This window comes from Cuculus canorus, chromosome 16, assembly GCF_017976375.1.
Source record: "Cuculus canorus isolate bCucCan1 chromosome 16, bCucCan1.pri, whole genome shotgun sequence".
Classification (NCBI taxonomy): domain Eukaryota; kingdom Metazoa; phylum Chordata; class Aves; order Cuculiformes; family Cuculidae; genus Cuculus; species Cuculus canorus.
This window is the reverse complement of record NC_071416.1, coordinates 1,327,856-1,349,929: the sequence shown is the minus strand read 5'-3', so window position 1 is coordinate 1,349,929 and position 22,074 is coordinate 1,327,856. Positions and strand designations below refer to the sequence as shown.

At 47.5% G+C, this 22,074-nt stretch overlaps 1 protein-coding gene across 3 annotated transcripts in view; it reads right to left on the bottom strand.

Moving 5' to 3' along the window:
* NDRG3 (NDRG family member 3) overlaps nucleotides 1-22,074 on the bottom strand; it is a 63,806-nt gene that overhangs the window by 23,829 nt on the left and 17,903 nt on the right. For all 3 annotated transcript variants that reach the window (XM_054081666.1, XM_054081667.1, XM_054081668.1), the window contains exons 2-3: nucleotides 12,169-12,274; nucleotides 7,124-7,159 (exon numbers count right to left, since the gene is read on the bottom strand). In XM_054081666.1, the coding sequence (XP_053937641.1) occupies nucleotides 7,124-7,159; nucleotides 12,169-12,225 (93 nt within the window). In that variant the 5' untranslated portion in view covers nucleotides 12,226-12,274. The remainder of the gene's footprint in view (nucleotides 1-7,123; nucleotides 7,160-12,168; nucleotides 12,275-22,074) is intronic.

Genomic DNA, 22,074 nt, shown 5'->3' with positions numbered 1-22,074 from the left:
CATGCAGAGCAGCTCTCACTGGCACAGAGCTGGCTGTGGGTGGGTTTTCCCAGCACTCTGCACCACTGTTTTGCGTCAGCAGTAGATGAGGTTGCAGCTGCCCCAGGGGCTGCAGACAGAACACGCTGATGACTCCCATGCTCCTCCATCCCTGACAGTGGCCCCAGATACCACAACCTGCAGATACACAACCGTTGTCAACCTGAACTCTACACCAGGGAGATCTGAATGTCCTAATACACAACACCACCTCTCCAGCCTGTCCAGGTCCCTCTGGATCCATCCTTTCCCTCCAGCATGTCAGCAGTGCCACACAGTTTGGTGTCACCAGCAAACTTTCTTAGGGTGCCCTCAATCCCACTGCCCATGTCTGCAACAAAGATGTTAAACAACAATGCCAACCCCTGAGGAATGCCACTTGCCACCAACCTCCACTGGTGGAGCTGTTGACCACAACTCTAACGACCATGAACATCTTAAAACCTCCTGAAGAAGAGAAAGTAGGGCCACGTTCTGTGTCTCCAAACACTCAGTGTCCCTGGGAACTAGAACTGAGCTCTCCTCCACTGGTAGCCGGTGCTGCAATTACTCATCAGCTGCTCTGAAGTACCATTAATGAGTGTTGCATAACAGATGGAAACAGATCCGTGGCTGCTAGCGGAGAGGCACCATTCATTTTTCTGAAGGCAGGAAGGAGGCAAATCCCTTTCTTAACCTAAAGCACATGCATTTGCTTTGCTGCAAGAACTCACTGACAAGAACAGCAAAAGCACAGGAACTTCAAATACCACATCTGCATAACCAGCCTCGGCAGCACACTGCTGTCACAGTGTACAGAGCGCAAAAGTAATGTTTAAGTAAGCCCCACGGAAGGATTGTGCTCATGCCTTTAAAAATACAGCTCATGTTTCAGCCCAAGCCCAGCAAAACCCTCCCAGAACTTCAGTTTTACAGCAAACAGGTTCCTAGATGGAAAGCCAGTGATGGAAGGAATCAGAGGAAAAGCTCCCTAAGAAGTAGTATTAAAAACGATGATGAAAAAAAATTCCAAAATAAAATTCCATTTTAATAATTTTTAGCTTTATAGCTGCTGTGATGGCAGCAGAAGCCAAAAGTCACCACCTACTTTAGTGGTGACCCCAGTTTTAATAAGATTGGGGGAAGCTCCTAATTTAGTCAGCATTAAAAAAAACTTGCCTTCTAGATCAAAACATCTTCTGTGTTGTAATGAATTTCGCTCTAGCAAAGTGAGCAAGAGAACAAAAGAACTCATTGTGCAAATCAGAAGAACAATGATCCTCAATATCCTAGAGCAAACGTTTCACTGCTGGTGAGAACAGCTCCCCTGTTATCTATACACGGAAAGCAAACCCTTCCTCAAAGCGCTAATGTTTCATGGTATTTCATTACAATAACCAGAAGATGCTTTAAAATATCTTGTATTCAATGCCACTGTGTAGCAATCACAAGCTGACTTCAATGATTTTGCTAACAAATGAAGAGTTTCTGTTCAAAGTCTATGCCATCAGCGAGTGCAGGTGATGGGATGTCTCAGTAACCTCTTCTACTGCACAGCAAGAAAAAAATAAAGCAAAGAGATTGAGGTAGGATGAGCAAGTGTTTAAAAATGTGGATTAAAAAGCATCACACAAATATACTGGTGGAAGAACTTCTCCAAAATTGAGTCAATAAAACATGAAAAATTACACTTTCAGTAGAAAAAAAATGGCAAAGAATTCCTCGTTAAGGTCTGTTGGTATCTCTAAGCATTTTGCCGTGTTTTACTCTGGGCATAGGCACACCGCATAGCTCGAGATGTTCAGTTAATTCCAGTGATGCACAGCCAGTTGTTGTGCTGGAGAGCTTGAATTTCTTTCCTCCACGGGTTTACGCATGTCTTGTCTTTTCTGCTTCAGCCGAATTCTGCATTTCTTGGACTCACTTGTTCCCACCACTTCCATATCTTGTGAGCTTCCTGCAGATACTCTGCCAAACCCCAGCCCCACGTCCACTCCTCAGGGCCTCCTCTGCGTGTGCTGGAGAGCAAAGCCCTTCTCGCCCTTCCTGTGGGCAGCAGGAAGCACAGAAGGGAAGCACCAGCCACACTGCAGATCTCGTGTGAGCTTATGTCAAACTGAAACCCAGCACAGGTGTACTTGGACAGTTTTACAAATACATCAGCGTATTCCTTCATTGGTATTTAAATCAAACCACCTGGAAAGAGGGGAGAGATTTAGACTAACACAGAACACCGACCCCTTCTTCTCCAAGCAGCTGAAGAGGGCCTGTAGCTAATACCGAAAGCCCCAGCCCAGCTCTGTGAGCTGTGTGGGTCACCGCACCATCTGTCCACCAGAGTGCTTAATCCACCATCTGCCCGCAGACATTAGAAGCCAAGCCTAGACTTCATTAGGGTTCACAGAGCTTTCAAGCAAAATGTAGGTCTCAGATTTAGGTTAATACACTTCATTTCTGAGAATACCCTAGATTCACATTGATAAGACCCCTAAGCCCCCACGCCAGCTCTTCTGTTTATCTGCACTGCAAACCATTATCAGATTACAGGGGGGGTTGTTTCAGCTGATGCCCAGCCAACCTGTTATTCGTCAGAGTTAATTGTGGTTGCTTGTAGACGAACAAGGCACCAGTATCAGAAAGTCAGCTTTATCAGAAAAGTGAAAAGCTCTTTGTGCCACATTCATCTGGAGCAACACATTTCAGAAAAAAAAGAGAACTTGCTCTGTTGACTTTGTCCAGATCTGATTCTGGCAAGTTATTCAAAATTAACACCAAACACACTGGGAAATGAACAGAAACGCATCACCCATTTTTCCCAAAGCGGGGCAAGACCTTACAAGCCTTAGCTATGTACAGTACCTTGAGAAATGACACATGGTAAAGCTTTTCCAGTGCCAGTGCTAACGATGAGTTCCTGAGCTGGAATTAACCTAATGCTTCTCCCAGTTATGAGTATGGATACATTGCAGATAATATTTGGACTCCAGCTTCCAGCCAGAAGCAGCTCCAGAGGCTCTGCAGGATGAACAAACGCCGAGGCTGGCCGTGTTACTGCTCCAACTGTATCCAGGGCAAAGCTCTTCAAAACATTGGTGGGTAGTCCTGGAAGGAGCTGGGATGGACTCAGAGCAAATCACATCATGGCCAAGGGCATAGAATAATACAGGACTCACTCCAGTACGCCAGTGTCTTGCACTGGGGAGCTCAAACTGGACTTGTGCTGTCAGAAGGGCTGACAGAGGGCACCCCCTTCCCTCGCTTGGGGGCTGCCGTGCAGCCCCAGGCAAAGCCACACCTTTAGTTCCATTCAAAACAGCTTTTCTTTGACTATTAGAATAATAAAAAGCTCTGAACTGCAGGTCTTGCATCACTGATGCCATGCTCTCACACTGCAAACACTACATGGTATAAAATAATACAATCCATCCCACAAACCCTCTACATTTTGTCTCAAAACCTGCTAGGTCCCTCGCAGATGTTACTGCTATTGGAAACCGACCCAGAAATTCCTTGCACTGTAACTGGAAACCATCTTCCACTTCCATGAATCTGCAGGCAGTTTGCACCTATTTTTGTCAAGTTGAGATCCTTGCTATGAAATTCTGGACAAATTAAACCCCTGCCTCAGCCTAAGTGCTTTTAAATCTTTCTTTACACCAGAGGATCTCCCTTCCTCTAAAAGCCCTAGCAAAATTCCTCACTTTGAGTTCCCCCTTCTTAAACACCAGTAAGCAAAGTCACACCAGTTTCATGGAGGCTGGAATGCGGCAGCTGGATGTGTTTTGCCAGATTAAAAGGCAGCAGTAATTTTTCACAGGACAACAGAAGAGCTCAGCCTCCAATCTCAAGCACTGCTCCTGGTATGAGCAACTGAGGCAGAAAATCCAAGGGGTCGACACACCATCCATCTTCTCTGACAGACCCCAAACAATCCAGCCCTTGGGGGGACTTTCCAGGCAGGAGAGGGGACAAGTCCAGGGTGCCCTGAAACCATACCTCGCAGGAAGAGCTGCTGGAGGAAGGTGAGGCTGGGACAACATTTCCAGTCACAAGAGACGCCGTGTTAACTTCTTGCTAAAAAAAATATCCTAACTGAATTACCAAGAGGGCTCCTTGAAGGAACATCTTGTCTCCTACCCAACTGTTGCCATGACCACCAGCTCACTGCTGATCTAAATCAAAGCACAGAGAAGCAACAATCACATCCTTCCTCGGCCCAGCGCTCCTGAGAGCCCCTCTCGTGGCTGCAGGGCTGCTCTTCCCACAGCTCAGCCCTGCTGTTGTCTCGGCACTGTTGTCTGTGCGCTGAGCGCACACAAGTCGGTGTTTGCAGCTCTGTGTTTTCTTGAGGTTTGCACAGATGCAGATTTGGGGTGTTTTTTAAAGAAAGGTGCAAAGACGCTTTGCTTGCAGAGGGAAAGCGTAGAGCGAAAAGGGAGCAACACACAACTCTGCGACAGGGACTCCTTCCTACCATCCCACTCCATCTGGCACCGAGGATCACACCTGTTCACAGACAGGCAGGGCACAGGCAAGCCCAGAGCTCAGGCACTGCATTTATATTCTTTCCAATCACAGCAGACACCGTCTGTGCTCCTCAACACTCTTACTCAAAAGCATTTCACCTATTTTTACCCATTCCCATCCAACACAATGTCCTTGCACCTGCCTCTCTCTCTCTCTCTCTCCCTTTCCTCCCTTACTCCCTTTCTCTTCCCTTAACACAGATTTAGCAGCCAATGTCAATCTCAATCCTAAGAATGCCTGTACAAAGCAATTCCTTTTGGATCAATCGCTTGGCACCGTTTTGCCTGCATTTAGCTTGGGGGGCACTGAATCCATAAATTTTACAGGGAAACCCAGGGTCTCACCCTGGCGATCCTGGAGCATCCAGGCTGGGTTACGACACACAGGAGCACACTGTGCCCCTGGCAGAGACAGAGGAGATGCAGAAAGACAGACAGAGACAAGACAGTATGAGGGAGTGTTTTAAACACATTATCTACCTTTATTAAAACAGAAAAACCATTGCCTAACACCACTGCCATGTTCACTCCAGCTGGAGGCAGGTCACAAATGTCGTCCTCCAGGGCTCAGTGCTGGGTCCTGTTCAATGTCTTTATCAATGACCTGGATGAGGGCATTGAGTGCACCCTTGGCAAGTTTGCAGACACTAAGCTGGGAGGAGGTGTCGATCTGCTGGAGGGTAGGGAGGCTCTGCAAAGGGATCTGAACAGGCTGGACTGCTGGGCCGAGACCAATGGCATGAGGTTTAACAAGGCCAAATGCCGGGTCCTGCACTTGGGGCACAACAACCCTATGCAGCGCTACAGACTGGGGGAAGAATGGCTGGAGAGCTGCACGGAAGAGAAAGACCTGGGGGTGTTGATTGACAGTGACTGAACATGAGCCAGCAGTGTGCCCAGGTGGCCAAGAAGGCCAATGGCATCTTGGCTTGGATCAGAAACAGCGTGGCCAGCAGGTCCAGGGAGGTGATTCTGCCCCTGGACTCGGCTCTGGTGAGGCCACACCTCAAATCCCATGTTCAGTTCTGGCCCCTCACTACAAGAAGGATGTTGAGGCTCCAGAGAAGAGCAACAAAGCTGGTGAGGGGCTGGAGAACAAGTCTTACGAGGAGTGGCTGAGAGAGCTGGGGTTGTTTAGCCTGGAGAAGAGGAGGCTGAGGGGAGACCTTATTGCTCTCTACAACTGCCTGAAAGGAGGTTGTCGAGAGGAGGGTGCTGGGCTCTCCTCCCAGGTGACAGAGGACAGGACAAGGGGCAATGGACTCAAGCTGCACCAAGGGAGGTTCAGGCTGGATATCAGGAAAATTTTTTTCTCAGAAAGAGTCATTGGGCACTGGCAGAGGCTGCCCAGTGAGGGGGTGGAGTCACCATCCCTGGAGGGCTTTAAAAGACTGGAAGATGAAGTGCTCAGGGATATGGTTTAGTGGCAGATAGGAATGGTTGGACTTGATGATCCAAGAGGTCTTTTCCAACCTAGTGATTCTATGCATCTAAGACGAGACACTAAATTTACAGTGTGCTAATATTAGTATATTCTATACTTATAGGTTTTAAGATAACATTGAAACTCCCAAAGAATCCAGCTAAAGCAGTCCAGGGACACGTGCCTGCTCAGATGGGGGGTACTTTCTCTGTCTGATATCAAGAGATAGAAAATATACAAATTCTCTCCTTAGGTCTGTATTTCTTATGCTCCAGTTATGCACAGGCTTGCAGAAGGTTTTCTGGAATCACCTACATCAACAGACTTTTATTAAAAGCCATCACATGATGTTGACAGCTCTCACCCCAAGCTTCACCCTTGGAGTTAACACAGCTGCCTGTCCTGTGCTCAGCAGAATGCTACAGACCCAGCAGCTTTCTGCAGCTTATGAGAAAGAAAAGCTGCTGGCTGCCTATCAACATGCTGAGCGGGAAGTCAGGAAGGTAATCCAGCACAGTAAGTGAGCCTGTACTCTACAAAACACACTGCATAACCCCCGTGCTCAGCTCCCCTTCACAAAAAATGTGTGCTCTGTCTTGGAGCTGGCGGTGCAACCACTCCTCTAACTGGATTATTCTTACAGCAACCAGAGCAAGCGGGCTCATCTCCGTGCTGCTCTGGCAGGTGATTAACCACCCAGAAAATGACCACGGCTCTGGCACAACCCAGGCCCAACAAAGCAGGAGGGCTGTATCTGGGGCAGCCTGGTGACTGCCACCTCCTCCCCACTCAAACAGCCAGAGCATGCATGCTACTCCTTTCCCAGCCAGTGCACCAGATGGGATGTGACAGAGCTGCAGCTCTTCAGCATACTGCGTGCCTCCAAGAAATTGCTTTTCAGGAGAGCAGCCATCCCGTGAGACGCTGCGGAGCCGCGGCAGAGCAGTTCAGGTCTGCGCCTCAGAGCACAGAGCAATGTGCTTTGCATGAAAGGGCGAAAGACAGTTTCTGCTAAGGGGACACATTCAATTTTTTACTGATCAAGCCTTAACAGGACTTAAAACTAAGATACAGAGCTTTGTCATCTCTCTCTCTCAGCAGTACTGATGGACCATGGTGAGTTTGCCCACAGATCCTTGCTTCCTGCATGTCTTACCTGGCAGTCGAAGTCCTGGAAGTTGCGAGCTGCATTCTGTTAACAAAAAAAAACAGAAAAGAAAGAAAAAAAAAGTTAGCACAGCACCCTAGAACACACTCAACACCATCACAAACATTCCCCTGCCCTGGGGGTCAGCTAAGGAGAGTGCCAAGAGCTGAGAGCACTTGACAGGGACAGATGAAAGAGGAAGGACCTTGACCCAAGCCAGGCTGGTTATGAGGCTGGGTTTTGTCTGGTCCCGGTGCCCATTATCAATTTGAATGCAAAACTCTTAAAACGACTACTAGGATCCCATGTAATGGTGTCAGAAAACATGTCAGACAGTCAGGAACTCTGTGATAACTGCTGTATGCTTGATATCTTCCCACAGCAATTGTGGTGACCTGCAAGCTGCTGAAATCAGAGCACATGGGGACTGGGCTTGGCAACTCACCAACTTTTCCCAGAAGGTGACACCACACACACAGGTAAGCACAGCAGGACACCACGCATTTGGCATGCTGCACATTCCATGGTCTGCAGTAGCTTCTCCGTGTGCCTGCGTGCTCCGTAAGGCTCTGGCTCTGCCCACAGAGCAGGTTACGCTACCGAGCACTCTCAAATGCTGCAGGAGGCTGAGCAAATGATTTCAGACAGCATTCTGGCTTATGTGTTTTAGGCACAGCACCTTAGTGCTAAAATTACAACTAGGACCATAAATGCAACACGGAAACACCTCAAAGATTTCTTCTTGCTGAGCACCCTGACTCCTCCCCACATGTAAATAAATGGCCCTGTTTTCTTCCCACTAAAGCTTTGCCACATTAGCAGGAACACAGACTGCCACGTCATTCTTCAGACTGAGATGTTTAAGTTGAGGTATCTGCAAATCTGTTTTAAGAATCCTCTCAGTGTTAAGTCTTGAACTGTGTCAATGTTTTAAAGATGACATGGCACAAAGCACCAAATCCTCAGGATGGGGGAAAACAAAAAGCAAATTTCAGTTTGAGATCCTAAAGCTGAGATTTCTAACAGCTCTGTCTATCCCTCTTTCCCTGCTTTGTTAAATACAGGCAGTGGAGCCTTCTCATCTACCAGGTCGTACAGAAGGTAAACTCTGTCATCCAATGCCACAGTGATTAAGGATTATAAAAAAGTCTATGAAGAAGTGAGAAATTTCTGTAGCCAGCCCTGGACTTGGATGATCCTAATTTGCTCCCAGGAAAACACGATTCCCTGGGCAGGGAGTGAGGAGAAAACACCACAAAACAAATAATGAAGGTCTGTTCTTCTGTCAGGGTGCACCAGGATGCACAAGTCGCATTAGTGTTGACAAGTCCCAAATCCTGGATACTTGATTTTAATACCTTTAAGTCTGACTTTAAACCATTCATCTATTCATCGTCTTAACTTGATAAAGTCCAAGATGAAGGCATGTTTTTCAGTCCTCTAAAGGCGTGATGGCTGCCCCTCCAAGGCAAAGAACTGGCTGAAATGACCCCTCCAGCCTCTGGGCTAAACATTCCCTCTCCTGAACTAAGCTGCTGCATTTCAGTAATGTTTCACTGAGGATACACTAATAGGAGTCAAAGGTGTCAGGACACAGAACAGCCAGAGTAATAAAGTGTCAATGGGATAATTTTTCTCTTTGTCTCTCTCTCAACTAAATGGGAACACATAAAGTTGATTTTCTTTCCAGCTCACTACATTTTAGTGAGCCTGAACGAGGCGAACATATATGATCTAATGTATTTTACTTTCCTGCATTTGCTATTAGGCTTAAGTTATATGCAAATATGAGTGTTTGTATTCTTTAAATGTCAGGCTTGAAACTTTCTGCTGACTTGGAACTGAGGCAAAACAAAGCCAGGACGGAGTGGCCCCCAGTGCCATTTCCTGCACTTCAGACAATTGAACCAGGTGTGACCCATGTCCATTTCCCTAGAGTTTGAATATTAAGACACTGGAGCTCCTTTTCTCTGTACCATGGTATCAGCAGTGTTTATAACCACTCACCCATTAGCACCTTAAAAGGTTTTACTGTGCTATTTCTGGCCATTAATGCTTCCTGGCTCAAACCGCTACACCTGGAGCGGGTTGGTCAGTAACAATCTTAGTGAACTGCCAGCTCAATACTTTTTGGACTCTGACACGCTGCACAGAACAGCACCTGGTGGCACCACAGTCATATGGTCCATAAACTATGGCTAAAAAGCACATGTGTATTATTTCAAGTTTGAAAGCATTACTAAGGGGCAGACCTCAGAGGTGGGAGCTCCCTGAGGCATTTCTTTTGTTAAGAAAAAAAACATAAAAAGGCGAGCAACAGCACCCTTCTCCTCCCACATAGAGCTGAGGATGGGTCTGGACATTCTACATGTTTTTTCCTACTGAGACAGCATATATTACCTGTAACTTCAAAACTGAGCCAAGGAAACCAAACAACACTTTGTATGTGCCCTTCTGTACACTGGCGAACGCCACTGGGCTGTTTTGGTAAGCGCTCTGCATTTAACGAAGATGTCATGAAGATGATCCAAGCACTGGAACACCTCTGCTATGACAGGGTGAGGGAGTTGGGGTTGTTCAGCCTGAGGAAGAGAAAGCTCACAGGAGACCTCAGAGCAACCTCCCAGTAGTGAAAGAGGCTCCAGAAAAGCCGTGGAGGGGCTCTTGATCAGAGAGTGCAGGGATAGGACAAGGTGGAACGGTTTTGAGCTGAAAGAGGGGAGATTGAGATGAGATCTTAGGTAGAAAAGTTTTGCTGTGAAGGTGGGGAGGCCCTGGCCCAGGTTGCCCAGAGCAGTGGTGGCTGCCCCATCCCTGGAGGTGTTCCAGGCCAAGTTGGATGGAGCTTGGATCAACTGGATCCAGTGGGAGGTGTCCCTGCCCATGGCGGCAGGGGGGTGGTGGTGGAACTGGATGGGCTTTGAGGTCCCTTCCACCCCAAACCATTCTAGGATTCTATAATTAAACCTGAACTGTCCCAGCAATCAGCTAAGAGAAGAGGCTGTGCAGATGGCACCACAGCAGGGATCCAATGGGACGGAGATGGCTATACTTGACAAGGAGACTGACAGCTTATAAAGTGAAAACCACTTTGTTTTGGCATGCTGCAATCCCTCCTACTCAGGTCATCTCACTATCCTCTTGAACTCAACCACGGAAAATCCTAGGAGAATCATGAGTTGGAGCTGAGGTACAGTGTTTAGAGAGCCCACATTCTGTAAAAATTTCTCTCTCATTTTTAAGTCATAAACTGTTTTGAAGGCCCTTATGTATTTTTATCTGCTGCTCTGCACAGATTTTGTTCTTCCAAGGCTCATCCCCCCTGGAAAAATTTTGAAAAGTTACATTTAAGCTATGGTGGACTGGTAGAATGGGCAGCCAGCCTGCAGATGGCAGCTGAATTTGTAGATTTTACACTTAGATACACTTAGCACAGATACACTTAGCACACTGCAGAAAGGAGCAAAGCCCTAACCAGCACAGACTTTCACAGACCATCACAGAATTTCAGCGATTTCAGTCATTTGGGATGGGAGTTTACACTAGACAGTGCAGTCTTCTACAAGCACACAGCGAACAGATGAAGTACTGTACCACTCTGGCAACACAAGCTACTTCTTGATATCAGCTGTTACACAGCAAAGTATTGGGAACTACATCCCATGCCATCAAACTTGTCTGCTAGGTATGGAAAGTGACCAAACCACATTGCTCATAACTACAATTTGCACATGCAAGATTCTAGATCACAGACTTATAGAATCCTAGAATGGTTTGGGTTGGAAGGGACCTCAAAGCCCATCCAGTCTCACATCCCTGCCATGGGCAGGGACACCTCCCATTGGATCCAGTTGCTCCAAGCCCCATCCAACCTGGCCTGGAACACCTCCAGGGATGGGGGAGCCACCACCGCTCTGGGCAGTCTGGGCCAGGGCCTCCCCACCCTCACAGAAAAATATTTCTTCCTAAGATCTCATCTCTATCTCCCCTCTTTCAGCTCAAACTATTGCCCCTCGTCCTGTCCCTGGACTCTCTGATCAAGAGTCCCTCCCCAGCTTTCCTGGAGCCTCTTTCGGGACTGGAAGCTGCTCTAAGGGTCTCCCCAGAGCCTTCTCATCTCCAGGCTGAACAGCCCCAACTCCCTCAGCCTGTCCTTGGATGGGAGGTGCTCCAGCACTTGGATCATCCTCGTGCCCTCCTCTGGACTCAGTTTGTGGGATGGCCCGTGATGACTCAGGCACTCACAGCCGAAGTTCATGGAAGAATCATGGAATCATAGAATGGTTTGAGTTGGAAGGAACCTTAAAGATCATCTAATTCCAACTCCCCTGCCATGGGCAGAGACACCTCCTACTGGATCAGGCTGCCCAAGACCCATCCAACCTGGCCTTGAACACCTCCAGGGACGGGGCAGTTACAGCCTCCCTGGGCAACCTGGGCCAGGGCCTCACTACCCACACTGTGAAGAAATTCCTTCTTATGTCTAGTCTAAATCTGCCCATCTCCAATTTACAGCCATTCCCCCTGGCCTCAAGTTGCAGCAGGGGAGGTTTAGACTGGATATTAGGAAATATTATGTCATGGATAAGCTTATGAAGCATTGGAAGAGGCTGTTGAGGGGCGTGGTGGAGTTCCCATCCCTGGAGGGATTTAAAAGCCATGTGGATGTGGTGCCTAGGGACAGGGTTTAGGGGTGGAGTTGGCAGTGTGAGGTTAAGGGTTGGACTCAGTGATCTTAAAGGTCTTCCCAACCTGAACAGTTCTGTGAATGGTATCATCTTAACAATTTCTGCCCTGCCTTTGTAAGCACTCAGTGCAGGTCTGACGTACCGTTTGGCTGGGACTCCACGCTTACCTGGACTGTGGTGGTCGGTCTTTCCCTGAAACTTTGTAAGAGTATGTGGTGGTGGATTATCAGAGTGGGGAAGCTTTTACTGGTTTTCAGTACTTAAGGCAGTTCAAGCTGTAAACAGATTGTGGCAATCAAGGCTCCTTGCCAGACATAGTCAGCCCGAGTACCCACCCCATGTGAGCGAATGAGTAGCCAGCATTACCTTATCGTTCAAAAGCGGTTTGATCTCTGTCAGCTGAACATCCTGCAGCTCATCCATGGTGCCGTACACAGAGCCAGTTAACCCTCAGAGCAGCAAACGGGCAATTCTGAAACAAAGGCACACTGTTACAAACAGTATCACAAGAGAAGTTAGCCAAAGAAAGCTTTACAATCTTTCATAAGACTCCTATTTGCTCCAAGGGAAACCTGAAAGCCTAAACAAAGCTGGTTCTCAGTGCAACACCAACCACCTGCACCTGCAGAAGGCAGTCACGCTTGTACCCCATGTGTCAGTTGTGGTGCTCCTTCCTCTGCACGTGGCCTTGCCCACTGAAAGCCATCCCTGAAAGCTTGGGCCTTGTCTACTTAGAAAGTCCGGATCGACTTCCACACATTGCTCATACTTCAGTCATAGTCTGCCTGGACATGAACTGGAAATGACTGGATGAGCAGAGTGAAAGACAGGTTCAATAAGCAGGAACACTGACACCTCACTGCCACGCTGACAGCCCTGCACCACGGCATCCAGCCCCTACCGACAGGGCTGCGCCTGGAAGCCAGCGCCACGCAGCCACCACGGCACCTGCATGTGGGACACAGAAGTGTGGAGACCCACGTGCCTTGTTGGCAGATCACAGACAGCCCAGAATCCTTGGTCCTTATGTTATGAATTGGGATATGAAAATGCCTTCCAGACAGTGCTGGTCCAGTTGAACACAAGCAGGGGGGGAACAGTGTTAGCTGTGCAGCTCAAACGACCGTTCTTCATTAGGCGGTGCAGAGGCATCAAAGGAAAGAAAAAAGTGTAAACAACACTCTGTGGGGCTGCCATATGCCTACAGGACATCACTGCTGCCACAGGAGAGCTCTCCTAGTCATCATCATCATCATAATCATCTCCTAGCCTTATATCAATAAGGATGGAGGAAGAATACGACAGAGTTTACCAGGGATTTAATTTTCATTCTAGAGGCTCTCCCTGTGTCTCCAGACAAGACAATTTCCACAGCAGGCAGCTGCAGCAACACGACGAGGGCTCTGGCAGTAGGAGATGATCACATCTGATGTTGCAGATTGCTCAGTTGTTCAGGAAAACTGTACACGTTACTGTAGATAAAAGAAATCATGGACACAGGCAGGGACAGGAAGGGGCATGTGGTGGGCTTCCTGGGCACTAGCCAAGAAAGCAAGAAAAAGACTCAAATCTTGTCACATATCAGATTCTTTGTCCAAGACGATATTCTGCTGCCAACCACAGCAGGAAAGAAGTGGAACAAGTGCTGCAACCATGCTCCTCCAGCCCCCTTAACACCCCACAAAGCTGTGCTGTCCCAGGATGGAGGTGTTCCTTCACCCCAATGCTGTGCAGAGCTGCGCATTCATGTTGTCCCTTCTGTGCCAGGACTGACATTGGTGTGGCTGTATGGAGGCTGGCTCAAAACAACCCATAATGGCTTTGCCTTCTGAAAATCAGCCACAGTAACACCCCTCTCTTTTAGTTCCTTTGCTTTGGGGAACGTGAAAATACTCTTCTTTTTCAGATGTTTCTGCTGTAACACACAGCAATTGTGAGAGTTCCAAGAAATCAGTTAATTTACAGGTGACATCCCCCCCGCCCCACGATGACTGGTTATTCAGCAGAGCTGTCAGAATCACTGTATAATGCACTGTAAGCCCCAGAGGAAGCACCAGCTACTGTAACTCTGATAAGGTGTTACGGAGACCAAAAAATATATTCTGCTAAGGAATCACAACTTCCATGTGCACTGGGACTGATTAAGAGCTCAACATCTCCCAGGTTCGCTCCAAAACAGGATCCCACAAGGTTGCAGACACCAAAGGAGTTTCAAACAAGCCTCACAAAGCTGAAACGCAGGAGGTGACAGCACTAGATCTACCACCTTGTTATCCAGAGAGCTTATTCCCCTCTCATGCGCCTTTGAAAAGACAACCAGAGGACTCTATGGCAGGCAGGAAGGTGATGCCTGTTCTTGGGCCCACCCAGGAGATTAAGAACTTGTCCAATCGACCCAAAAGGATTAAAAAACTGTGCACACATCAGCTGCCTGTCTCTGTGGATTTTTACACACAAGGGAATGGTAAGTCACGCTTGGTTTGTGGTTCATGACCTCGCAATTTTGCCTGACAGCCTACCGTGAAGCAGGGCACCTAACAATTCCTCTGCCCCCAGCTCCGGCTGACCAAAGAATAACCCAGAGCACCAACTGCTCCATGTTAGATTGCTCAGAGATCCTTCTGCTAAAGTTTTGCAAATATTCCTCCTCGTTTCCCCTGAGCAATACAGAGAGCAACAACTCCGAGAGAGCCCTGGGATGCATCCTACCGAAACTGCCCAGGGACATCGTTTGCTGCCCACACAAGCATGACATGTGTAAAGTCTAGAGAGAGGGAGACAGGCACAGTTTGTAAAACCTATGCACTATTTTGTTAATCATTTGTTAGATGAGGAAATAAAAAACCAAGTAGGTGTTCAAAGCAAGGATTACCAAATGCCTTTACCTCATCAACCTCGATTTCACACTTGGTCTCTACATAAAACTACAGCGCACACTCTGGAATTCATCTGATCCATATCTTCATGGTCCACTGCTCCTCCAAACACAGTCTCAGGGGAAGGGAGGTCTCTAGGGCTAAGGCAGCACGCTGCTGTGTTACACCTGCACTGGAAGTTGCTCCTTCGTTAAAGCAAGCTAGGCAACAAGAAAGGTTGTGGGCTTGGATGCTGGGCTCAAAAGTAGGTGAAACTATTTCGACAGAGAAGAGACCTCCTGGGCACCAACTGGACTCACGTAGCTGGGAAACCTTCTGCAGGGGTGCATGCAGAAAGAGTACAATCACAGAATCTAGGTTGGAAAAGACCTTTGAGAGGATCATCGAGTCCAACCATACTTGATCACTACTAAACCAGATCCCCAAGTACTTCATCCATCTGTCTTTTAAACACCTCCAGGGATGGTGACCCAACCACCTCCCTGGGCAGCCTCTGCCAGTGCCTGAGAACCCTTCTGGCGAAGAAAGACTTCCTGCTGTCCAATCCAAACCTGTCCTGATGCAACCTGAGGCCATTTCCAATCATCCTATCACCTGTCACTTGGGAGAGGAGACCAACACCCACCTCACCACAGCCTCCTTTTAGGCAGTTGTGGACAGTGATGAGGTCCCCCCTCAGCCTCCTTTTCCTCAGGCTAAACAACCCCAGGGCCCTTAGACGCTCTTAAGACTTGTTCTCCACGGACATGCCCTGCTGTGAGTCGGCAGCAAAATCAGGCAGCGAGACTCCAGCTGGGAGCAGACTCTCAGCCAGGCTGTAGGAGCTAGGATGGGACCTCCAGAGGGGCCCAAGGGGGACCCTGAGGGGAGCCAGGCAGCCTCTGGAAATTGCTGAACTGAGAGCAAAATCAGACAGAAAGATTAGACCTGCACAGACACAAACATCCAGATGGTGGATTTCTTTTCAAAACCTTTTGATTTCAATATGCTCATCCAGCAAATCTGAGGTTTTTTCCTGCTTTCCTAGAAACTCAAAGCGTTTTGAAGGCTTTTTGAAGGAAAAGGTACAGGGAGTCCCCATCACTGCTTGCAAGCAGTTTTTTTTAGATTGCTGAACCAGCTCTTCTCAATCCACTCACTTGGGAACTCTCCGGAAAATGGCTGTCACAGCCTCCGGACTTCACTAGAATCCGTTCAGAGGATATCCTACAGGCAGAGGCACGCATTTTTCTCTTCCTAAGGTCTTAGCAAGCTGAATATCATTGCCTGGGACCAAATCTGCGTAACTCAACATTCACAGCTTCACTCGAGCACACTGCCACTCTAACAGCAACTCGGCTTTTACTTTGAAACATGGCAAAGGAGCAACACCTACCAAAAAAAGGCCACGAGCATTTCTCAAAAGAGAATGCTTTGCAGAGCGAGGCTTGGTAAAGCCCATCTCCACCTGCAGAGGCAGAGGGAGGGGTTGGGTGTTGGTGAACTGGGCCATCCTTGCTCCAACCATGTTAAAGACTTGCTGTGAAAGATCTGCAGGCACATCTGCCCAGGAAACAAGCAATCCTCTCCCTCCACTCCTCCTGTTATTTAAAGGAACAAACATGTCATCTCATAAGCTGAAAGCAAGTTTAAAATATCACAACAAAGCATCATAAATATTCATAGCACACAGCAGAGCTCTGTAGAAGATAGGTTACAGGCAAAGCAAAAGGATTGCCTGGAATGATCCGTGTATAAATCACACATTTTTCTATAAAAGTCCCAGTACCACCTGCTTTGCAAGTATTCCTCTTGCCTCCATTTATAGATGACTATAAATACACTCAAACACCCCAATTTAAACCACCCATCCCTTTCCAAAAGCTTCCTGAAGACTGGAGTAGACGCCATGTTCTTTGAAAACCAGTAAGACAAGGACTGAGGAGACCTTCAGTGAATCTTTAGCACAGAGACTGGAAATCGGGGTAGCACAAAAGGCTGTAGCCCAAGGTAGGTGAGCCTCAGAAAGAAATCACCTACCTATAAATGAGATCTGAAATATGTGCTGGCATGCCTACTCCAAGATAAGGAGGCTTTCAACATACGTCATTTCAATATACAAACCAAGAAGTTATCTCGAAGTACGTTCAGTAAGTGAAGAGCACCAGCATTCCAGCCCGGCACCCGCCAGGCCAGCAGTGCCAACGGCACCACCCCTGGGTGCCTCGGCTCCAGTTCCAGCTGGTGAAGCTCCAGCAATACTGCTCCCCACAGGGCTACAAGCTGCAAGAGCTGGGGCTTGAATCCAAATCCCTGGGCACCTCCTTGAACATTCTGTTTTATTATGGAGGTGCAACCTCTCCGTGCCATTTAGGAGCTCAGTGCAACAAAATCTTTTATTCAGAGGCTGAAAATGCTTGTTCATTCACCTTGATTCATACACCAACTTGAATACAGCTTCTAATTCATTAACTCCATAGCCCTGTATACTCCTGTGTTGTATCTTAATTGTACTGCGGCAAAATTACACAAGTTATCAAGCTACGCTACACAACATGGCATTAAATGTCCCTAAAGAGACGCACTCTGCCTGGCAGCCCGGCAGAGGCCGGCCGGAAAAGCCTCCTCTCAAGGATAGCCATGACAGCCTGGGTGAGGTTTCTAAGAACTGCTCTGACACAGCTACTCACTTCTTCAGCGACAGAAAGAATAGGCGCTGCTCGAGAGTGTGCAAAGGAAGACAGCAATGTGCTTCCAAACCACCTGCACAGACTGCTCATTTTCTATACTGAAATGTTGGCTGATGCAGCAAACTTCCAGCAGAACAGGCACAGAGTCCAAACTCACCTTCACAATGTTTTCCTTGGTTACTCACTTTGTGTTCCAGCTCATGGATTTTTGGGAATGCACCACATGGTGCTCCATGTCCAAGACAAACTGCGAACCTGCAGAGAGAAAGCACTTTCCACTTCCTCAGACAGTGCCAGCTCCCACACACGAGCAACACAGCTTTGTACCACAGCATGCTCTTACCCCCTTTAAATCTAGTTGACATTGGGACAGAAACACCAGCTGCTAATATACTTTCTAAGAAGTTTAAATGAGACCTACATTGAACAATGGCTTTGTAAGGAAAAGCTCCATGCCCAGCTTTCCATTAATTTTGGAGGAGTCCAATTCTAATCACAAAAGTGCTACACTGCCACATGCGTAACTGAGCTCAGCTAGCAGGATGTCCTCCTTAGTCATCATTTGAATTAACAGGCTCCAACTACAGCGCTGGTTAAGCTGGAACGCGAGAGAAAAATGTGTCTTTGAATTGTTTCAGGTTACCTGGACCAGTGCCCGTGAAACCACTGAGCCGTGCTGGGCGCCCCTGTACATTCAGTCCATGAAGTTTTACACTGGAGATAACCAGGATAAACAATGGAATGAGAAATTTCTCCTATGACAATTATGCAAATTATTGCCTCCGAAAGAGCCCTTTCTGGTCATGGTATCTCTTTCAGACAGCTCTGTACCACTTGCCTTCATAAGCTGTTCTCCCCACTGCAATGCAAGCAGCAATGGCTATTGTTAACCAATCACGCTGCTCACAGGATTTTTCTACATCCCTTTTTTGCCCAGGCACCGCTCCAAAGCCAAACCTGCAGCATCCAGCGACAGCAGCCCACCCAGCTCCAACTAACCCACAGAGCCATGTCTACCAGAATCACAGAATTACAGAATGGTTTGGGTTGGAAGGGACCTTTGAAGCCCATCCAGTCCAACTCCCCTGCAGTGAGCAGGGACATTTCCAGCTCAATGAGGTTGCTCAGAGCTCGATCCAGCCTGGCCTTGAACACCTCCTTGCACAATCTATGCCAGTGCCTCACCACCCTCACAGGAAAACATTTCTTCCTCATACCCAGTCTAAATCTCCCCTCCCTTAGTTTAAAACCATTTACTCCTTGTCCTGTCACAACAGGCCTTGCTAAAAACTCTCTCCAGCTTTCCTACAGCTCAGGACACGTTCAAATGGGTCTGTACAAAGATGCTTCCCACTCTGATGAGCTTCCAGAACTCTGCAGCACAAGCTCACCGTGCTGTACATGGATTTAAATCTAAACCACTTCTAGTAGTGTCTTCACAGAGCAAACCGAAACTTTTCTTTTTACTTCATTGAAACTTCATTAAACGTGTTTTGGCCCCCAGAACACAGTATATATACGCAGGCAAAAGCTGATCAAACATTTCAACATCTCCGATTCCAAGTTATTCACCACACTGGGGAGAAATCTTTTAAGCTCCATTACAGCAAATGCATATTGTTCAGTATTAAATAATTCTGTCTATTGAATACAGGAGTACAGACGTACACAGAAGGCAGGTTTAACTCTCAGGATGCAGCTTCACTCTTTCAGTCTGCTCTAAATGCAGACTGGGAAAGGGGTACTCACAGGATTGATGTACATTTGGAAGAATGCATATACATTGTATAAAAACCAAACTGCTAAAATTTGGGTTTTATTATATGTTCTTTTCCCCTTCTTCCTCATTAATTAAATGCGTATCCCCCTCACCCATGTGTCACGACTCCTTGGAGCTTCCCAGAACAGGCTTTGTCGGTGTGGCTTACTGTCCGTCCTGCACCATCAGAAAGACAATCTCTTCTCAAACATCAGTACCACTACTTCAAACCCACCACAACCGCTGTGCTGCTGTCCCTTCCATCATCTCCACACTGTGGATTAACTTTCAAGCAAGAAACCACCCTTGTGTGTGTCAGCCGGAATTTTATGGCCCTTCTCAGGCAGCTGGCCAGCACAGGAGAGGCAACTCAAATTAATGCAGTTAAACTCAGTAATGGATATAGGCCAGCACAGAATCAATTCAGGATGTAATTCCATCTTTCATTTAATATAATTGTAGATGGCTGCCAAAAGGGATGCTCCTGTCCTCTCTCCCAGTGCGAGCCAGAAATCCCTTCCTTTCCCCGCCTCACACCAGGCCAACGATTACACACTGATGTGCCAGATCAGATCCACTCACCGCCACCTCAATTGGTTTTTCCAGGACTCGTTTTCATTTGGATCAGTGAACTGATTAATGCAAAAGCTCCTTCAGCTCCCTGTGTACCATCTTTTTTGCTAAATCCACCAAGTATAAAGAGCTTGCTTGAGATCTGATTTTTAAGGAGCTGGGTTTTTTGGCAGTGTTAGCTCCCCAGTGGAATCAGGGAGCAGACAAAGTACATGCTCCCAACACTGCCAGATGTCACACAGGGGCCTGCATTTACCTTCAAGATATGCAAAATCTAATCAATTTAGATAAAGCATTTACAGGATATAAGACAGAACTCAGTTTGCTAATCCGAGTTGCCTTATTGTAGGGTTTGATTTCAGGATACAGAGGAACCGAAATTTCACGTCAGCCTCTGAAAAGGAACGTCAGTCACTCCAGTTCTCTGCCCTGCTCCTCTATCTCCTCACAGCCCTGCCTTGTCACCAGATTAAGCGACCTCGTGGTGAAATGCAGAGGTAAGAGATGTGTTTCACCATTAGCTGTATCAAAAGCAGGCAGCCCCAAGACAGATGCCTGCCCTCCCTCCCTTGCCAGTAAAACCCATCCATCAATGACACAAGTTATTGAAATCCTCTGTCCAGGACCTGAATCATGGTACTCCAGTGGAGTATGCTGGCTTTTGGCAGCTATGTTGGCTTTTGGCTAAATGATGCAAGTCTGCTGATAAACGAGATGCTCGAAACTGGGTGGCAGCTGCCTAGAAATAATGCGTTCACAAGGGTCTCCTGGGTTCTGGTCAGACTATCAGAGAAGAGAGAACAAAGAAAGCAAAATTCTTTTCCTGCAACTGCATTAACTGTTTCAGGAGGGACACAGAATGGTTCGGGTTGGAAGGGACCTTAAAGATCATCTAATTCCACACCCCTGCCATGGGCAGGGACACCTCCCACTGGATCTGGTTGCTCGAAGTCCCATCCAACCTGGCCTGGAACACCTCCAGTGATGGAGCAGCAACGACTGCTCTCAGCAACCTGGGCCAGGGCCTCCTCACCCTCGTGGTGAAGAAGTTCCTCCTTATTTCTAGTCTAAATTGTCTCCTCTCCTATTTATAGCCATTCCCTCTAGTCCTACCACTGTGTGCCTTTGTAAAAAGTCCCTCCTCAGCTTTCTTGTAGCCTCCTTCAGGTACTGGAAGGTCCTTATAAGGTCTCCTCGCTACCTTCTCTTCTCCAGGCTGAACCACCAGAACTTTCTCAGCCTGTCCTCCTGAGGGTCAGCAGCAGAACGGGCTCAGAGCCCATCTCGGTTCCCTTGGTTGGTGTGGCTCCGAGCAGCCGGAGTCTGTGGTGAGAGTGGGAGGGGCACAGGGAGCCAACCACTGCTGTTCCACAAGCTCCTATGACCAAGTGGCATCCTACCCAAACCAAAAGAAGGCACTTTGTCTGATGATGGGTCCAAGCTCTGCTGATTGTTGCCACTCATGGCTGCTCACGTAATTTGTCCCCCTGAGAGACCCATGGAGAAGTGTTTAACAATCTCAGCACAGCCTCACCGAGATCTCCACGGTCTGATTCCTGGCCATCAGTAAATGATTTTAAACCACTATTCATAAGAATGACTGCTGTTTGAAGTCAATTATGAAACCGTGTATATAGTAGATACCTAGAATATCTTTGGAAGGGAAGTGATATTTTCTGTCAAATTCAGAACACCTTTCTGAGAGCAGCTGGAACACAAAGGAGGATGGTGGCACTCCATACAAATATGCCTTTCCAAAGTTTAAGTTTGTTAGATGAAGCCTAAGGAGGGATCTCTGACCTAATTACTGGGTGTCACACGCACCCAAATCCAGTTTGCTCTCCACAGATCTCCACAGTGGCTGCTCTTGGCTCTGGAGCTTGCAAGTTTAGATCTTCCTTTGAAAGCCTTGGCCATCGTGCTTGAGACCTGCCAAAGTCTGACAGACACATCCTCTTGAAGGTGTGTCCTGCTCTGGTGAGATCTCCAAATCCAAGCCTCATCAGCATTGTAGGCACGAAAGAATTTCTGCTTCCCTTTTTCTCCATCCATCTTCCCCTCCCTTTCTTCATTCATCTCCACACTGATCCATGTTAAAATCTGTGGTCAGAGTTAGAAGCTGAAGCGATCCAGTGAGTGAGCCTGACTGGGTAAACAGCTTACAACAAGAGAAGAAGAGTTTTCACAGAGGCAGGTTGAATCTGCACAGGGTTCTCTGCAGTATCAGGTAAATTCATCTTTTCTGTTTTTTCTCACCTAGTCCTCTCCAAACCAAAGTCCATGGTGCAGACCAACTCAGAGTTTAGTTTCCCTTAAGAAACAATAGCATGAGCTAAGGTGACTCCTCTCAAGTCAAATTAATTTTTGTATATTTGGGATACAGCACCAATATCTG